This window comes from Orcinus orca, chromosome 15 (assembly GCF_937001465.1).
Source record: "Orcinus orca chromosome 15, mOrcOrc1.1, whole genome shotgun sequence".
Classification (NCBI taxonomy): Eukaryota; Metazoa; Chordata; class Mammalia; order Artiodactyla; family Delphinidae; genus Orcinus; species Orcinus orca.
In genome coordinates this window covers 87,484,100-87,500,937 of record NC_064573.1, presented here as the reverse complement: position 1 = coordinate 87,500,937, position 16,838 = coordinate 87,484,100, and the positions used below count along the sequence as shown (strand labels likewise).

The 16,838-nt window shown below is 41.3% G+C and overlaps 1 protein-coding gene across 4 annotated transcripts in view; it reads right to left on the bottom strand.

The window, feature by feature from the left end:
* Positions 1 to 2,449: 2,449 nt before the first annotated feature.
* The window catches only part of PIWIL1 (piwi like RNA-mediated gene silencing 1), a 31,040-nt gene continuing 16,651 nt past the window's right edge, over positions 2,450 to 16,838 (bottom strand). For all 4 annotated transcript variants that reach the window (XM_049697912.1, XM_004276638.3, XM_049697913.1 and 1 more), the window contains 12 exons: positions 16,004 to 16,130; positions 15,665 to 15,782; positions 15,032 to 15,146; positions 13,725 to 13,912; positions 13,289 to 13,361; positions 11,587 to 11,787; positions 11,370 to 11,473; positions 10,141 to 10,211; positions 9,828 to 9,981; positions 5,874 to 5,999; positions 3,547 to 3,694; positions 2,450 to 3,389 (listed from right to left, as the gene is read on the bottom strand). In XM_049697912.1, the coding sequence (XP_049553869.1) occupies positions 3,273 to 3,389; positions 3,547 to 3,694; positions 5,874 to 5,999; positions 9,828 to 9,981; positions 10,141 to 10,211; positions 11,370 to 11,473; positions 11,587 to 11,787; positions 13,289 to 13,361; positions 13,725 to 13,912; positions 15,032 to 15,146; positions 15,665 to 15,782; positions 16,004 to 16,130 (1,542 nt within the window). In that variant the 3' untranslated portion in view covers positions 2,450 to 3,272. The remainder of the gene's footprint in view (positions 3,390 to 3,546; positions 3,695 to 5,873; positions 6,000 to 9,827; positions 9,982 to 10,140; positions 10,212 to 11,369; positions 11,474 to 11,586; positions 11,788 to 13,288; positions 13,362 to 13,724; positions 13,913 to 15,031; positions 15,147 to 15,664; positions 15,783 to 16,003; positions 16,131 to 16,838) is intronic.

The window sequence follows — 16,838 nt, the reverse complement described above, 5'->3', positions numbered from 1 at the left end:
CCACTTGCGAATTCCAGCATTCCTCTCTTTTTCGCCCTGATTTTTAAACGATTTAACTGGGCTGGCATGGTGAGCGCAAACAGACCTAAACCAAGCCCTTGAAATACTGTATCTGAATGACCATATTATGGCTACATGAAAGAATTACACCTCAAAAATCCACAAACTTCTGAAGATTCATATCATAGCATCAGGCTGAAACTGATGTTGAAACAGACTTTCTATTCAACCCAGAGACAACAAAGACACTATTTCCCGACAGAAATTCCGGAATCCTCAAACAAGATTTCTATGAGCTCTAAGGAACAGCCTGTAAAACTAACAGAAAGCTTCAATGAGGGGCACGTTTTTGGAGTTTTGAGGGGAAAGAAACCCCGTGTACCCAGAAAAAACCGGGCAGATTACCCGTCGTAATGCACTTGAGGAACCGCCCCCAACAAACTGCTTCATCACCTGAGGAACTGCCAGGTTGGATGCGTCAGACCAGGCACTGAGAAGGGAGAACCTGAAGCGTCCCTAATGCTGAGGCCTTCAGAAGTAGAACTCGGGTGTGCATATTGCTCTTTTAAGGAAGAAAACTGGATTTCAGAGTTTTGGCTTTGTTCTTTGGAAGCACTGCAATCAATTCCCGTACAGGTGCTCAGTTGTAATTGTCCCTCTAGCGACCAGGGCAACTCCTACTTCCATCACAAGCTGACTTGCTGTTAAGCAAGCAGACGCCCAGTAGGCATCCACTGTGTTCACTTGTCTGTTCCATCTTCTGGTTTTAGCACCTAAGTTTTCCTTTGGGGAACCATTCCTCTACCCACTCCTAGATGGGCCTCATCTGACCCAACAGCTATTATTAAGTCCCCATCAGGGCAGTGTGTCCCTCAGGTTCAAGGATGTGTAGACAGCCTGAGTTTTGCTGCAACCATTGTGGACGAGGTGTTCCTTTCATTGCAGTGAGGCTGAGACATAAACCTAGGCTTTGTGACCATCTTTGTAATCCTATCTGATTAGAACCAACCCAGAAGGAAGCAGAGCGAGTGACAGATCCCCGATAGCATTCCATCAGCTATAGGTTCTATACACCTTCTCAACCAGCATTTGCCCAAATTCCCGGACAAACCACCTGGGATGCGTTTAGTAGTTCACCTGGCCTCTCCCCTACAAGTTCTGATTCCTGGATCTGGTCTGGAGCCCAGTGGTCTATGTTATTTCAAAGCAAAGAAGGTCACGTTTAACATTCCGTTTGGGAACCACTGCCTAGGATGACTTGAGAAAGCCAGTCAATAGCCCTTTTTGGCTGAAATTAATTTGAGGCTGTTTTGGTCCCTTACAGACCAAAGTCTTTATGATATAATGAGGGTCTTTTGAATACTGCACCTTTCCCGGAATTACCACATTTATCATTTTTTCATAGTTTTAAAGATATTAAAGCCTTTCAACTTTAAAGGATAGTTTAAAACCTGCCAAGTATGAGACTTTAATGACTTAAGTTACTGACTAGCCCTAAAAATCCATAAATAAAAGATGCCCCAAATCAACCTTTTACAGTTGTATAATTAGACTTCCTTACGTTCCTTAATACTGTGACAACATTTGGCAACTGTCATCGATTTTATTGTCTTTATTTGGCATTCTTCTGAAACGTCACAATCTCCTGTGTTTCATTCCTTCTAACGTCTAGAAATCAAATAGGTTAAGGAACTTCGGCTAATAGCCAAAAACAATGTTAACAACAGTTATTAGCTCAAAGAACTAAAGGGAAAATGAAATGGTTTTCACTCATAATATGTTAATAAGGCTAAATCCAAAGGCAGTTATTTGATAAGAACAAGCACAATAATGGTAAGACAAGTAACTTTACTGAATGGCATCACTTGAAATCATAGTTCCTGTAGCTCGTGTATGATCACTAAGGTTTACACTCATTACGCTTGCAAGCAACGTGTAAAGGTGTTCTCATGGCATACAATCACTCATTAACTTCGAGCCTGCTCTTTGCAAAATTCCCTGAAAAGTCCTACAATTGTGTAGATGTGAATTATTACAATTATCAACTTCACAAAAACACAGACTTCTTAGTCTGCATTTTCTTACAAGTTAAGGATTTCCAGTCTTATACTGTTAATTTTGAGGTTGCAGCATTTCCTGACAGTTTTACTCTGAAGTTCGTAAGTAACCCAAATTTAGCTTTTATAAATGGAATTGTGTCCTCTGAGTGTACTCTCCAGCAGTTTTAAAAAATATAATAAATGGAAAGAAAACGCATATGCTTTCAGTAAAAACAAAAACTCACTGTTATATTCAAATAAGATGACAATCACTGCAATTTTATTTTATAACAAATGGCGTGATGTCCCAGTTGCAAAACAAAAAGTAACGTTTATATAGACTACTGGCCTCTTTTATTAAGGAGTCTTAAAATGTATCTTTGGACAGAAATTTAAAACTTTCAACTACCTTCTTTTTTTTTTTTTTTTTTTTGCGGTACGCGGGCCTCTCACTATCGTGGCCTCTCCCATTGCAGAGCACAGGCTCCGGACGCGCAGGCTCAGCGGCCATGGCTCACGGGCCCAGCCGCTCCGCGGCATGTGGGATCTTCCCGGACCGGGGCACGAACCCGCGTCCCCTGCATCGGCAGGCGGACTCTCAACCACTGCGCCACCAGGGAAGCCCTCAACTATCTTCTTTTTTAACCCCCATAACACCTAGCCCCAAAAATGAAATAAAAATAAGCCTATTTCTCCACAGTCTCACGCCTTCCCTATACCTTGTATAGGTTATTTAATGGCAGCTTCTTCTTTAAAATGAGATCATCAGACGCTCAAATAAAATCCTACCGTACAACTGTACTGAGCCTCCACTTTATGCCTTTTCTCTCCTTTAAATTCAAAATAAATATTTCAAAAATAAGGTTAATATAGCCTTACAAGTAGGACTTGCTCACTCCTGAAAGCAATTTCAAGTAAATCCCAACTTTTCCAATATTTTAAGAGTCTGTTTATAATACAAAGCATCTTATCCACATTTTTTTTCAAAACAAAAAATCCTCACAACCTATTTATGAGAATCAAACAAGATAAAATATAAAATCCTAATTTTTACCTATAAAATAAAAATAAGTCAGTTAATAGCACTGTTAGAAATAAGACTCTAGATCTCCTAATTTCCTTCCCAAGTTTCACCTGGAAAGATAACAGTTAAAAAATAAAAGCTTCAAAAAATCCCAAAGTTATAATTTCACAAAGAAAACAAACCGCTACATCTTGTCTTCTTCCTGTAGGTTAGAGGTAGTAAAGGTGATTTGACAGTGACAGGCTGGGCTCTCTGTGAACGCTCTGGCCAACGAGGAAAGCCAGTTTGTGGGCATACTGGCAAGGGGCAGGAACACGGATGATGCCCTTCAGCGGGAAAAGAAAAGGTTCTGTTACTCTGAATCTAGCTCTCTAAACTGAAACCTCGGTATTAAACTGTAAAAGCCTTAGACCACATAGCAATTCCATTTTGAAAAGTGAATCTCATTGACGTGAATAAACATTGATTAAAAAAAATACTTACTGGCCAGTTATAATAGATATGACATAGCTTGTAAGTTAACCTCTGTATGTGGTCTGGCTTCAGGCCACTGCTGTCATAGATGACGTTGTAATGTGTGGGAGCAACACTGCCGCTTCTCACTGCCTGGCTCACGATAAAGAAATCATACCTGGAAATTACAAAAGAAAGAAACACACGGGTGTAAGGCTCATCTTTTTGAAAGCTAAAATTAAGATGATTCAAGTTTCTTACAGTGAAAAGATCCGGTATACTAAAATGTGACCTAATCTTCTCAAAACATAATATGCTTCCTTGAATTCAGAACTTGTTATTCATGAACCATTTTGGAATGCTTGTGTGTGAAAGAGGTTTAAGATACTACTATTATTTATATTTTTAAATATCTATCATTGATGCCTCGGGGCATTAACAAACATTTGACACGGCTGCTAATTATGACGGTGCCACTGTGCCGGGTCACTGTTTCCACTCCACATCTGAGGGAGACGACTGCACAGCAACAGGCTCTAGAATCAAGAACCAAGTAGTGCAAACGTAAAGGAACATCAGGGTTTTTGTTTGTTTGTTTTGTTTTTTCATTTTTTTGGTACCAATTAAACATCAATCCAGAGATATTGTAATCTGACCTGATACAGATATTAAGAAATTAACTGTAATTTATTATGTCCATTGAAACTAGACAAATTTTAAAATCAGAATTGATCTACAACAGATTACGGTTATTTAGCAAAATGAGGGTTTCAGAAATGTTAAATGACTTGCCCAAAAGAACAGACAAATCACAAAAGAGCTAGAATCAAAACCTGTTCCCAGTTTAAGCACGTTATTATCGTTCAAAGTGGGCTTCGCCAAGTATCTGAGTAGTAACGGCAGCTGTTAAGTTTTAAAGAACATCTAGGGCTTCCCTGGTGGTGCAGTGGTTGAGAGTCCGCCTGCCGATGCGGGGGACAACGGGTTCGTGCCCCAGTCCGGGGGGATCCCACATGCCGCGGAGCGGCTGGACCCGTGAGCCATGGCCACTGAGCCTGCGCGTCTGGAGCCTGTGCTCCGCAACGGGAGAGGCCACAACAGTGAGAGGCCCGCGTATCACAAAAAAAAAAAAAAAAAAAAAAAAAAAAATCTAGTAAAAAGTAATCAAATTTTTTCATACTTTATAGTTCAACTTGGATTTTACCCAAATTGTTAAAAAAAAATTATGTCTTTAGGTCAATGTTACACCTGAGCTTTGGTTATCAGAGTAGTAGTAATGTTAGAAGTATCATGAGGCCACTCTGAATCATTAAAGAGATCCTACAGGAAATGAAATTGTAATATCTTAGTTACTATCTTAGCCATTCTGTCTTCCTCCTTCAACGATTTTCCCCAACAGGTTAGAATCCTTCTGATAACTAACACCTGCCTGAGAGAAAGACACAATCCAAGATAATGCATCTTGAAATAAAAATGTCTATACATTGTCAGATAACAGGACTAAACAGAACCAAAATCTGTATTATCATTTGTCTACATAAATTTAGTACAGTAACGCCTCATCTACCTAAGGTTCATACAGGAGAAGCATTCCACATTTAAACTTTGCACCTAGGCTGACACTTTACCCTGATTAAAGTTGCCCTTTTTAAAAAGAGCTCCAAAAATGTATATATGAAGACAAAAGCACCACAGCTGTTCACTCTCATGAAGAGGGCGTTCATGTGGACTGACCAATGACTTGCCTTCGTGAACATGACTTGCTGCCTTGTACTCCATTCCCCACAAAGGGGTTTTCGAGGAACCAAATTTCGTGAGTTTACAGTTGAACCCTCGTGTGCTAATAAGATCATTACCGTGTGCCCCTGAAGGTTCTAGCTGGCTTTCTTACAGCAGAGTGCAGCTCCCGGTTACATAAAAAGTGTTTGCTCAGAAGCCACTTTTCTACCTGCAACTGTGTTTCAGATGACACTTTCTGACCTGTGGGTAACTAAGTGCATTACAGATCTAAAAATTTTGATTGGAAAATAACCATCTATGGATGAGGTTACATATGTTAAAAAAAAAAAAAAAAAGCAAAAGCAATCTAGAGCAGCTGTTCTTAAACTCAGGCTGTATAACTAATACCACAAACAATAACCCGCTTCCCCCAGAGAGAAATGGCACAGAAACCTCTGTTCACCATTTCAGAGACTAAGTAAATCATGGGCATTATTAGATCAAACTAATGAAAAACTTTAGTATTTATAAGAAATAAAATATAAGAACTATCAAGTAAATGTGTTAAAGGTGATAAAGTACAGAGGCTATGCTAAAGAACAAAACAGAAACCAATCTTCATCTAATACAGAACTTACCATTCTGGTCTGGTAACCTCTACATCAATAACTGTTCCAGGAAGTGGATTTTGAAGTCTTCCTCCAGACTGAGCAAAAAATCTGGCGTTCACTCGTTTCTTCACCACAATGACCGTTAGTCTTGGGCTTAAGACGGTGATGAATGTAACTGCATTTAGTCAGTCATATTTTCAGGGCACTGAAGCATTCATACATTCATACACTCCATTTAAAAGGAAACGCACATCCCTCTTTGGGGCATACTAGCTATCCCAGTTGTGAAGGAAGATTCCACAACTTGTAAGGGCGTGGAGTTACGGCCAGGAAAATACTGTGAGTAGAAAATAAAATGGCATATTTGGGCCCTGTGACTCAAGGTCATGTAGATGTTTAATCATTAAACCAAGCATATGACATACCTGTCTCACGAAAATGTTAAACCCAGCATGTTTTTAAAGTTAACAGTTTGAAAGCCTTTTCGGTGGGCATTTTCTTCTATGTAGAAAGTAAGATATTAACTCTCAAATCTTTGACAGGTAAGCTAATTTGAGCAGTCTCAAAGCCTAATTTCCTGCCTTTCAAAATGACTGGCTGACAACATATCGGGGATCTCTTGTCTCTCCCGGCTCAGCCACTCCTCAGCCCGCCACACAGCAGTACCAGAATACTGCCGTTTTCCCCCTCCCTCCCCAGCCCAATTCTGCAGGTGGTTTCCCATGTCAAGACTGAACTCCTCTGGCCTAGGGAGCTTTCAGCTCTGTGTCACGTTCGATCCACTGCCTCTACATGCCTTTTGACTCTCCTGAGGGCAGCCCTGTAACTGCCAGTATGCATTCAGCCTGAATACCCTTTCTATCCATCTCTTAAAGGTTCATTTCAAATTCACTGTCTGACACAGTCACACTGTATACACACATCCATTTGGGAATAAATGAATTAGAACACGTTAAGCACTTAGATCGGTGCTGGCATGTAATAAACCTTGATTATTATGATTTTCAACACCTCAAGTTTCCGGTGCTCTTTTTCCAGCTAGAACATTAGTTCCTTAAGAGCATAAATACACTTTATTCTAAACCCTGGGAAGCAGAGGGCTTCACATGCGGTATGGACCTGGCTGGTAATGTCTGACTTGGGTAGGTAGTTCACAACACACTGTCTGGACTGATGGTCTGAAAGATCCCCAAATGGGAACTTCTGTTCAATCATAAACTTAATGTGCTCCTTCACGGTAGAAGTAACCAAATATACAAGGGGCAGGAAGGCGATTCTACTTAAGTAAATGGAAGAAGTTTTTAGGAATATCACTATCTCCATGTACAATAGACCTCTCACTGCCCAGCTACAGCAGATCTGGATATAACAGAGCCACAGTCTCAGGAATCAAAAGACAAAGTGGGGCTTCCCTGGTGGCGCAGTGGTTGAGAATCCGCCTGCCAATGCAGGGGACACGGGTTCGAGCCCTGCTCTGGGAAGATCCCACATGCCGCGGAGCAACTAAGCCCGTGCGCCACAACTACTGAGCCCGCGTGCCTGGAGCCCGTGCTCCGCAACAAAAGCCACCGCAATGAGAAGCCCGCACACCGCAGCGAAGAGTAGCCCCCGCTCACCGCAACTAGAGAAAGCCCACGCGCAGCAACAAAAACCCAACACAGCCAAAAAAAAAAAAAAAAAAAAGTCAAAGTATACTAAAATGACTCTTTGATTTGCTCTTATACCAAACATTTTAAATCAACTAATCCATGACGCATCTTTATAAAAAGTTAACATCAACATTTCAATTAAAATACAAATAGGACAAAACAGAAAGGATAAAAAACAAAAAGGTAACTACAAACATTACAGCCCAAACTCTGCATCTCTTCGAAGTGAGGAGCAATTCCTGGGTATTGTTTTACTTTGCAGACAGCTCCAAACTTGTTTCTAGATGCATCACCTACTGCTTACTGAGCGCTTACTGGGCACTGTGTGAAGTACATTAAACACCCTGACTTACTCCTTTCATCAACCTTGGTTAAGCTGCCGCCCGTTTCACAGGTGAAGGCAAAGCTGGGATTAACCCGACTGATTTCAGACATACGGCTCCTGACCACTGATCTCTGCAGCCGCCAAACAACGGCGCGATTCACACCGTGAAACCTACTTCGTGCAACCGTCTGTTATACACTAGTCCAAGCGATCGATCTAAACCCTCCTTCCCTGCAACGTGGGTTCCTATTCGCTAAAGGGAAGCTGAGCAGGAAATCCCACCAGCCTCCTCAGGCCCAGTTCCACCCCCTTGTAGAGGAGGACCCTGTTCACAGATACTCACTTATAGGGCTAGAGTCTCCTCTTTGAGAACTATTGCTGCCAGTCCTTCTGGGACCCAACCCAAAGGGCTCAAAAGACTCAAAGAACCAGAGATGCAGGCCCCAGCAGGGACAACAGTGTTATGTTCCCAGTATCCCAAATATTCAGCCTAAGGAAATAAGATGAACTTGCACTATTACCTCTACTCTTCACTTCTTGAAATTTTCTTTTTCTCTAGATATGAGAAAAAAAGCAGCTAAGACTAGAAAATTCTGAGTGCTAAAGTAGTAAACAACTAAAAAAATACCTAAGAAAGCAGTGGTCCATCTGAGCCCTTCCTCTACTCCCTTCCACCACATCACCCCTCCCCAGAAGGACAGAAAATCTAAGGGAAAAAACACAATTTAAGGCTTACAAAACTTCAAAAACCAAAATAAAATAAATACCATTATTTTAATGAGAAAATACAAGCACTAGGGATTTTAAGATGACAGGAAAGAACATTAACCTTCATTTACAAAGTATTAAAAAATGCCTATTAGCATTTTAATCTGAAACACAATTACTTCACAAGAGATAAAAACACCCCCGACATGCTCTGAGAACTTACTGGCATAATGATCTCATTTTAAGAAACGTGTAGAATCAACACTTAGAAGGGGCCTTTCAGAATCTGGCCAAAGAAGACTTGGAAGCACTCTGCAATTCAGCTAGAAATAAGCTCTTAATGCTCCTCCCATGGGCCTATAAATCACAGCGAGCCCGAGTACAGTCAAATGACTTTCAAAATCCCTCATTTTTTATAATGATAACAAATACCGGCTGAAAAAGTCTGGCAAAAATAATCAGTGTTTAAACATGCACGTGCAAGCACATATAAACAGGTCTCCTGGATTTTCTAAGTATCCTTAAAAATCAAATCCACAAATCTTTAATACGTTATGCGCTCAGCTCTTACTAAACAGTCCCTGATCTGGACTTCCTTACAATCTGATAAAGAAAACAGCAAAAGTTAAACAACGTAACTTATTAAAACAGCTGTCTTGAGATGGTATGCAGTTTACTGCCAAATAGCACGAGCAATGACCTCTGTAGGAGAGCAGAGGAAGGCGAAGCCCAGTACCGCTTTCAAAGGAGGACACGGGCAGCGCTCAGGTACGAGGAGCACTAGCTGCCCTGGGTTCTGCAGGCCGCCTAACAGGGCGAAGTGGAACCATCTCCCCTGTGACACCAAACACACGCCCAACATCTTACCCACCAAGCACCAGTCCAGCTGAGTTCACACAGAAATCAAACAAGCGTTCACGGTACAATGAGGTAGAAACAAAGTTAAGACTATCTGGAATACATATTCCAGTAACCAATTCTGTGGATGCCTACGGCTGTACTGGGATAGTCAGACCCTCGTACTTCAAGGCTCTAGGAGAGAAAAGGCGGCGGCAGACGATCGGTAAGGCATCTCCATGCGTCATTCCTTGAAGGAGCTCCCGCTCTACATTTCCAGCCTGCCCCTCCTCCACGAAAAATTCTCCACAAGACACCCCCCCAACCCAAACCTCTTCCATTACCTCAAGCCTGACCGCACCTGTAAGGTTAGATTCTCACCGGTTTACCCTGTGACATTATTTTCAAAGATACAAAAGTGTAATTTTATAAAGAGAAAATGATTACATTTTGCATGCTTACTTGTAACCTCTACCAACAGATCTTAGGCAATCCAGAAACTGTGGTACTTCATAGTTCACCAACGTTTTAAGCTGACCGTCTCCTACGCCATCCCGATACACGATAATTCGACTAGGCATGTATTCATTGCAGCTATTCCAAGCCCTCAGAGCAGCTGAAAGAAAGCCAGACAAGTGTTAACTACAATAACACAGAACAAAAATGTGCTTCTACCAAATTCTGGGCACAGGATTTTATCAGAAACATAGCTTTAAGACAATCTCTTGAAGACTCTAATTCACAGGGCAGACGGAAACCACAACAGGAGACTCACCTTGCAAGCAGACTTTGAGCCCATCTACTAGCTCTTGCCCTCTATCTTGAAATACACAGCGAGAGAACCAGCTATTCAGAGAAAAAACATGGCCGTGGTGAGAATGCAACTGTCTAGAAGTTCTTCACTTTTGAATCATGCTATATCTATGTTACCCTTAGCCATTCATGTTCTTTAATTTCCTTTTAAGCAGAAGGGTTACAAGATACAGGAAATCTTCATAAAGCTTTCTTTCATTATAAATCAGTCCCATAATTCCATCACTGAGAAGAAAATAAAATTTAAGCCAGAGCTGCCTCCTAAGTTTACACCTCAAAACACACAGAACAGGCTTCCCTGGTGGCACAGTGGTTGAGGGTCTGCCTGCTACTGCAGGGGACACGGGTTCGAGCCCTGGTCTGGGAGGATCCCACATGCCGCAGAGCAACTAGGCCCGTGAGCCACAACTACTGAGCCTGTGCGTCCGGAGCCTGTGCTCCGCAACAAGAGAGGCCGCGATAGTGAGAGGGCCGCGCACCGCGATGAAGAGTGGCCCCCGCTTGCCACAACTAGAGAAAGTCCTCGCACAGAAACGAAGACCCAACACAGCCAAAAATAAATAAATAAACAAATGTGGGGTTTAAAAAAAAAAAGAATATTATAAAAAAAAAAACACAGAAGCACACTCTTACTACTATACTCTTGATAAAAGATACTTTTCTAAAAGATAAAACAGCTTGAAATATGCCCATTAGTAACGCTAACACATCAATGCTTCAAGTTTCATTCTTCCTATTCTTGGCAATCCTATTAGTTCTAAGAAAAGCACTGAAAAATAATTTCACTATGTTGAAATACAAGTGACTGGGTAAACTCAAGTGGGTTTTCCAAAATAAAGTTAACATGACAACTTGAAATTACATTCAGTGGTCAATAAAATTATTAAAGAAGTTTTTAGAGACAGTCACATTTAAAGAGACGCATCCTCCCCGCAAATACAAATAATAAAATAACCTGAAACGCAATCTGACCGCTACATCAGGTTAAGGGCCAGTGAAAGACATTAAAAATGGTAGGGTAGCTAATAACTGGTTTCCTTTTCTAACTTTTCTCTTTTACTGGATCTAACGTAAGAGAAATCAAGGTAAAGAATTAACACAACCCCTGTCCTCCCCAGACACTGGCCCCTGGACTCGTGGGCTGTGTTGCGTATGTCTACAGTTAATCTGCGGCTACCAAAGCCCACTCACCGGGTCATCCCTTCATTGATGCTTGCTACAAAGCCCGCAATTGACCTCCGGCCAGCTGCGGTGTCATGGTAACAATCAATGCCAACTATCATGGCGAGCTTCAGCTTCAACAAAAACATCGTAATGTTAGATACAACAGAATACCAGCAGTATTTAAAAAATCCATTTTTCTTAAATAACAATGAAAACTTTTATCCACCAATTAAATCAAACTTACAGGCATATCAACGCTCCAAAGCTCTCCTCCCATCTTGCAGTTCATCTGCAGGGCGATCTTTGTAGCAATGGCCATGACAGTCTGTTGTCTGCCTAAGGTTCGGGCCACCACACACTGACTTGGAGTAGGGCAATCTGTACATAAGTACTTTTTAATAGCATCATATTTGTCCTTCCGACTGCTTGACAACAGGCAAACAACCTAAAAATGAACAAAACGCCCTCATTACAAAGAATTAGGAAACTGATAATTAAGTTCAAGGAAGAAGACAGGAAACCAAACCCACAAAATCACTGACTTTACTATTCATCTCTGCCATGTAGCTAGTAAGTATGACATTAACTTTTAGCTAATGCCCATCACGTTCAACTAGGTAATAGATACTAATAAAGAAAGCACGTTAAGCAAATAATTCAAAACTTGAGAACTTAGTTAAAAATGCTCTACTGCCAGCTTGGAATACTTCAGAGGTAGGGAATAGGGCAAAACAAGTTAGTGATAACCTATAGGTGGACAAATAAAAGATTTTCTAAAATGCTCACAATTTTCTTACTCATGACCCACCTAGAATCACGGCTTTTAAACTTTTAAAGCTCTGGCTTGAGAATATGATCAAACTATGAAACTTCCTAGGAAGTCCATGGGCACTGCTGGGGAAGCTGAAGCACCTGATCTAAGCAGACCCCTGCCCCAAACGGGAAGATGTTGGTCAAAGGGCACAAGCTTCCAGCTAAACGCTAAGCTCTGAGGATCTACTGTACATACAGCATGGTGACCACAGTTAACAGTACTGTATTATATACTTGAAGGTTGCTAAGAAAGTGGATCTTGACTGTTACCACCACATACACAAAAAGAACTGTAATTATGTGAGGTGATGGAGGTGTTAACTAACCCTGTGTGGTCATCATTTCACAATACGTACACGTATCAAGTCATCACGCTGTACACTTAAAACTCACACAATGTTACATGTCAAGTACATCGCAAAACAGCTGGAAAATCAACCAACCAACCAACCAACCAAGCCACCCACACCTGCCCAAATTCTGAGGATTCAAGTTTAAGTTTTGGAGCTGAATCCAGCTCTTTAACTCATTGCTGTCTTCTCCAATTTATATTCTCAGATTCTTATCTTTCTTTCCATGGCCCCCAATAAAATCACTTTCCTACCCTAGGTGTCTCTATTATTCCAGACAACCTGATAGCAATTTGCCTGTGGCGTTTAAGTATGAGATAAAGGACTAAAAGGGATCCATTAGAAGAAGCCAATTCATTTCTTGGGTTTAAAGTAACACAGATATGCTGTTTATCATTAAATTTGTCTTTGCCACCTCATTCATTATACTTAAGTGTAACCACAGATACCCTAACTATACTGTGTGTGCTGAACAGCTAGGTACTGTTTTTCACTCTTGTGCCTTTTCTCCCCCCAGATTTTCTAGAATAATTGAAGCGTCTGAGTCCCGGTAAATTCGAGATGGCTTTGCTATTCTCCACCCCCTGCTCACTGTTCACAGTGCACAACAACAGCTCCTAGGCGCACAGGTAGAGCCGCATTAACTCAGCCATCTTAGGTCAAGCACGTATTTCGTGACCGGTTTGGGAACCTAATTATCACATTTACAACAACGGACTCAAGTTCTAAGACTTACAACAACTGATTCCAGGTCAACTGCTTCCACATCACGTAGCTACTTACTATCTGGGTGTCTGACGTGACCTTCTGCTGTAAGACTCTCAAATAGGCCTCAGTTCTATCGTCCACTTCAATCCTGGAATGGAAATACGTGATCAACATTCAGAAAGAAACAAAAACCGTACTGTGTGGTAAAGGTTCCTACAGATTATAACACACAAAACACTTCTGCATAAAACGTGAAATAAAACACCAGGCGCAGCGTGCAGTCACAAGGCTGCTTCTAACTCGCAGCAGCGCGAGTCTGAGCGACAGTCCGGCCCATCCTCCCCCCACCCTCAGTGACTCAGATACAGCTCTGCATCCACCTTACAGGGAGCTGTATCAGACCTCTAAGATCATCTCATGTTTCTGATAGCTTTAGTAACAGTTTGAGTTCCCACACCCTCCAAATGACTGCTAATCAATTTTCAGAGTAGAAATGCCTTGATAAACTTACATTACTGCTTTTTTCATTTGTATGCCCATGGCTGGTGTAACTTTAAATAGATTTTGTATCAACGCATTGGCTGCTTCATAATTTCTTCGAGTATAGATCAATAGCCAGTTATCTAGTGGCTTAACACTAATTAATGGTGCACCTCTTGTTTCCTTTGACCAATCTGCAAACTGTGGACTGTAATCAAACTAGAAGAAAGTTCAGAGACACTGTAAATTCCATTGTAAGTTCTCGGTGATAAAGCCAGAAAGTCTTCAATAATTCTACCATGGCATATTCTAAACCTCAGAGTACTACTCTTAAATTTGAACTGCAGTGACAGACGAAATGCCCTTAGTGAGGGGAAAAAAGATACAAAAATGTACTCAAAGGGTTATGTCAATTTTATTTAAAATACATTCATATTAACAGCTGCCACTCAAGTGCCTACCTGCCTGCACCAACTACTCTAAGTATCTCAAGCTGCGGTCTTCTTAACCTTTCTACACTCTTACAAGGATAAGTGTTATTTCCCTCATGATAAAGATATTAAAAAATGAGGCCTTATAAGCTAAGCAACTTTATGACTGAGGTGTCGGATACCGAAAGCACGCTGTGAAAACATCTGACGGCAAGGCAGAAAGCTCACAGACTCAAAGCACAGTGACCCTAGAAATATTGACCATAGAGGAAAAAACCCAGTGCTTTTTACATGTCCTACTCACCTCCGCAACACCCCTTATACAGGAATATATATTAACTACAAAGGGTAATAAAAACAATTGCAATTAAAGTATTAAGCTACATGATTAGGTTGTTATTCAGAGAACATTTAGAAGACAGAAGAGCACAGCTTTTTACAATTTGGGTACTTGTAGTGCTTCAGTTACACCAAAACATATTTTTTGAATACTTGCCTTCCTTTTCTGAAGACAGAATATAAAAGCCATCACAATATTTAATATAGATCCCTAACAAACAAGCGGTCCATGCAAAAATGAAGCCAAATAAATTGGGAGCTTTCCCTGTAAAAAGATCACTTTAGTGGCAGACGAAATACCAACCCATTCAGATACTTAGGCTTCTACTGCACCTTAATTTAAGTAACTTAGCTCATTTTAAAAAATGAAGCCACCTTTAACTAAGTCTCACGGACGGCCTGAGGACCAAGCTGCAGGCTTCGCCCCCTCTGTGCTCACGTCAGTGGACCGTGGAGGTGCGGGGGAGGAGAGGGCTGCCCTGGCATGAACTAGGGTGTGCACTCCTGCTCGCTCTGCTGGGAGTCTAACCCAAATCTGATGGACGGACAACGTTAAGAACTGCCTTACTGTTCTTCCACCCTGATGGATCTTCTCTGCTTGCAGAATTCTTCCTGAGAAGGTCAGTAAGCTGGAGTCGAAGCTCAGACCCCAGTCTCGAAGCTCCCTCTGCACGTTATCATCTCTGTGAATTTAACATATTTACATATGCCTCTAAGTGTAAAGAGAGAGAAGGAGAACTAGCGCACACATGCAAACAGAGACCCGCTGCAACCTACAACAGATTTCTCTCAGGACTAAAACCCCGCCGAGAATGCTAGGAAACCCAGACGTACAATCTATTTTTCTCTCCTCCCAGCTATGTTTCCCTTCATGATATCCTTTCATTTAAAATTCCTGATGCCCAAACTATCTCCTCCTCAAAGTAAACAAAATGTTATAACAAAGAGAAAAACACAGACTTGTCCCAAACAATTTTGCTTTCCCTTCTATTCTTTTTCTAACAGAAGAATTAGAAATACCACAGGCTACAAGGTTTAATTATTCCCTGACAAACAGCAGCCTCACTTAGAAACATGAAGAACCCACCCTGAATACTGCAAATACAGAGCGAAACAAAGTTACCTTCTGTCACTCCTCCAAACCCCCGTAAAATAAAGAACTGAACTGAAGCCGCATCCCAGTGGAGCAGAGATGACTTACTTATGAATGTAATCAATCAGTCTTCCTACTTCACGCTGCCTTTGTTCTGGAGTTAGTCTTGTATGAACAGCCAAGTCTTTCATCACATTAAAATCATTACGCATTTTATCAGTTAGACCTTTAAACAAAATGTTTAAAGGGATACGGTTAAAGAAACAAGAATCGTGTCTAAGTATCTGGAGTGTCAGGTGGTGGTGAGTGAAAGAATTCTGAGGAGACAAAGCAGCTTTAAGGGCTTTTGAGGGGACGGAGGGTGTGAAGGAATGTTTAGCGACTTCTAGAACAGACGGGGAAAATAAGCTTTGTGGTTTCATTCCAGTAAAGAAAAGTCAGCAGTACCTGTGAGGTAGCAGAGCTCAGGGATAAGCAACGCAGGGCCTGGTGACGTGCCTCCGGGGCCTCTCCTTCTCTTCGGCTGACTGACCAAAACTGGTTGCTTCAAGTCGGTGATTTCTTGGTTATATTGCTATTCAAGGGAAGAAAGTATCACTGTTCACAGTAAATGCCTTTAGTCACACGTCATTTTGTAATGGACGATAAAAGTTTTTTTTTTTTTTTAATTAAGAACTGATGCCAACAGCAAGGCTAGTATCAGTTTCCAAGTATAAAAATTGTCTTTTTAACCCTACTAAACCCGGTTGTGATTTCTATGCTCTGATGAGTACCTCATCTTTTCTCCTAAAACCTTAGACGGTCAAGGACAGTAAGGCTCTACGTTGTGACTTTCAGTCACAGTTCTATTCACTTCATGTTTTGGCTTCTTGGTTTGGAAACAGCAGTCTGTGTAACTCCAAGTCTTCACCACAGTGTAATTCCTCTAAAACTACTCTTATTGTAGCGAGGACTAGCTTGTGAAAGTCGCCTCACTATAAGAATAAATGGTGGAAGGAGGGCGTTTGCACACTACGGGACATTTTTAATTAGGGAAAGTTTCTCCTTTGAAGCTGAACTTCCATTTAGTGCTATTAAGATTCCCCACATGTAATCACTATCTAGGGTAAGTTTTTACAACCCGTAAAGAGACCAAAAATGTTGACGCTTAGAGTCTAACAAACGTGCGGGACCAGCTCTCCAGCCTCCAGTTCAGCTCTGCAATTCGAGACCGCGCAGACTTCTCACAAGTTATCTTCCCTAGAGCTCCTGGCCCTGTGTCTTAAAGACCCTGTTTCCATCA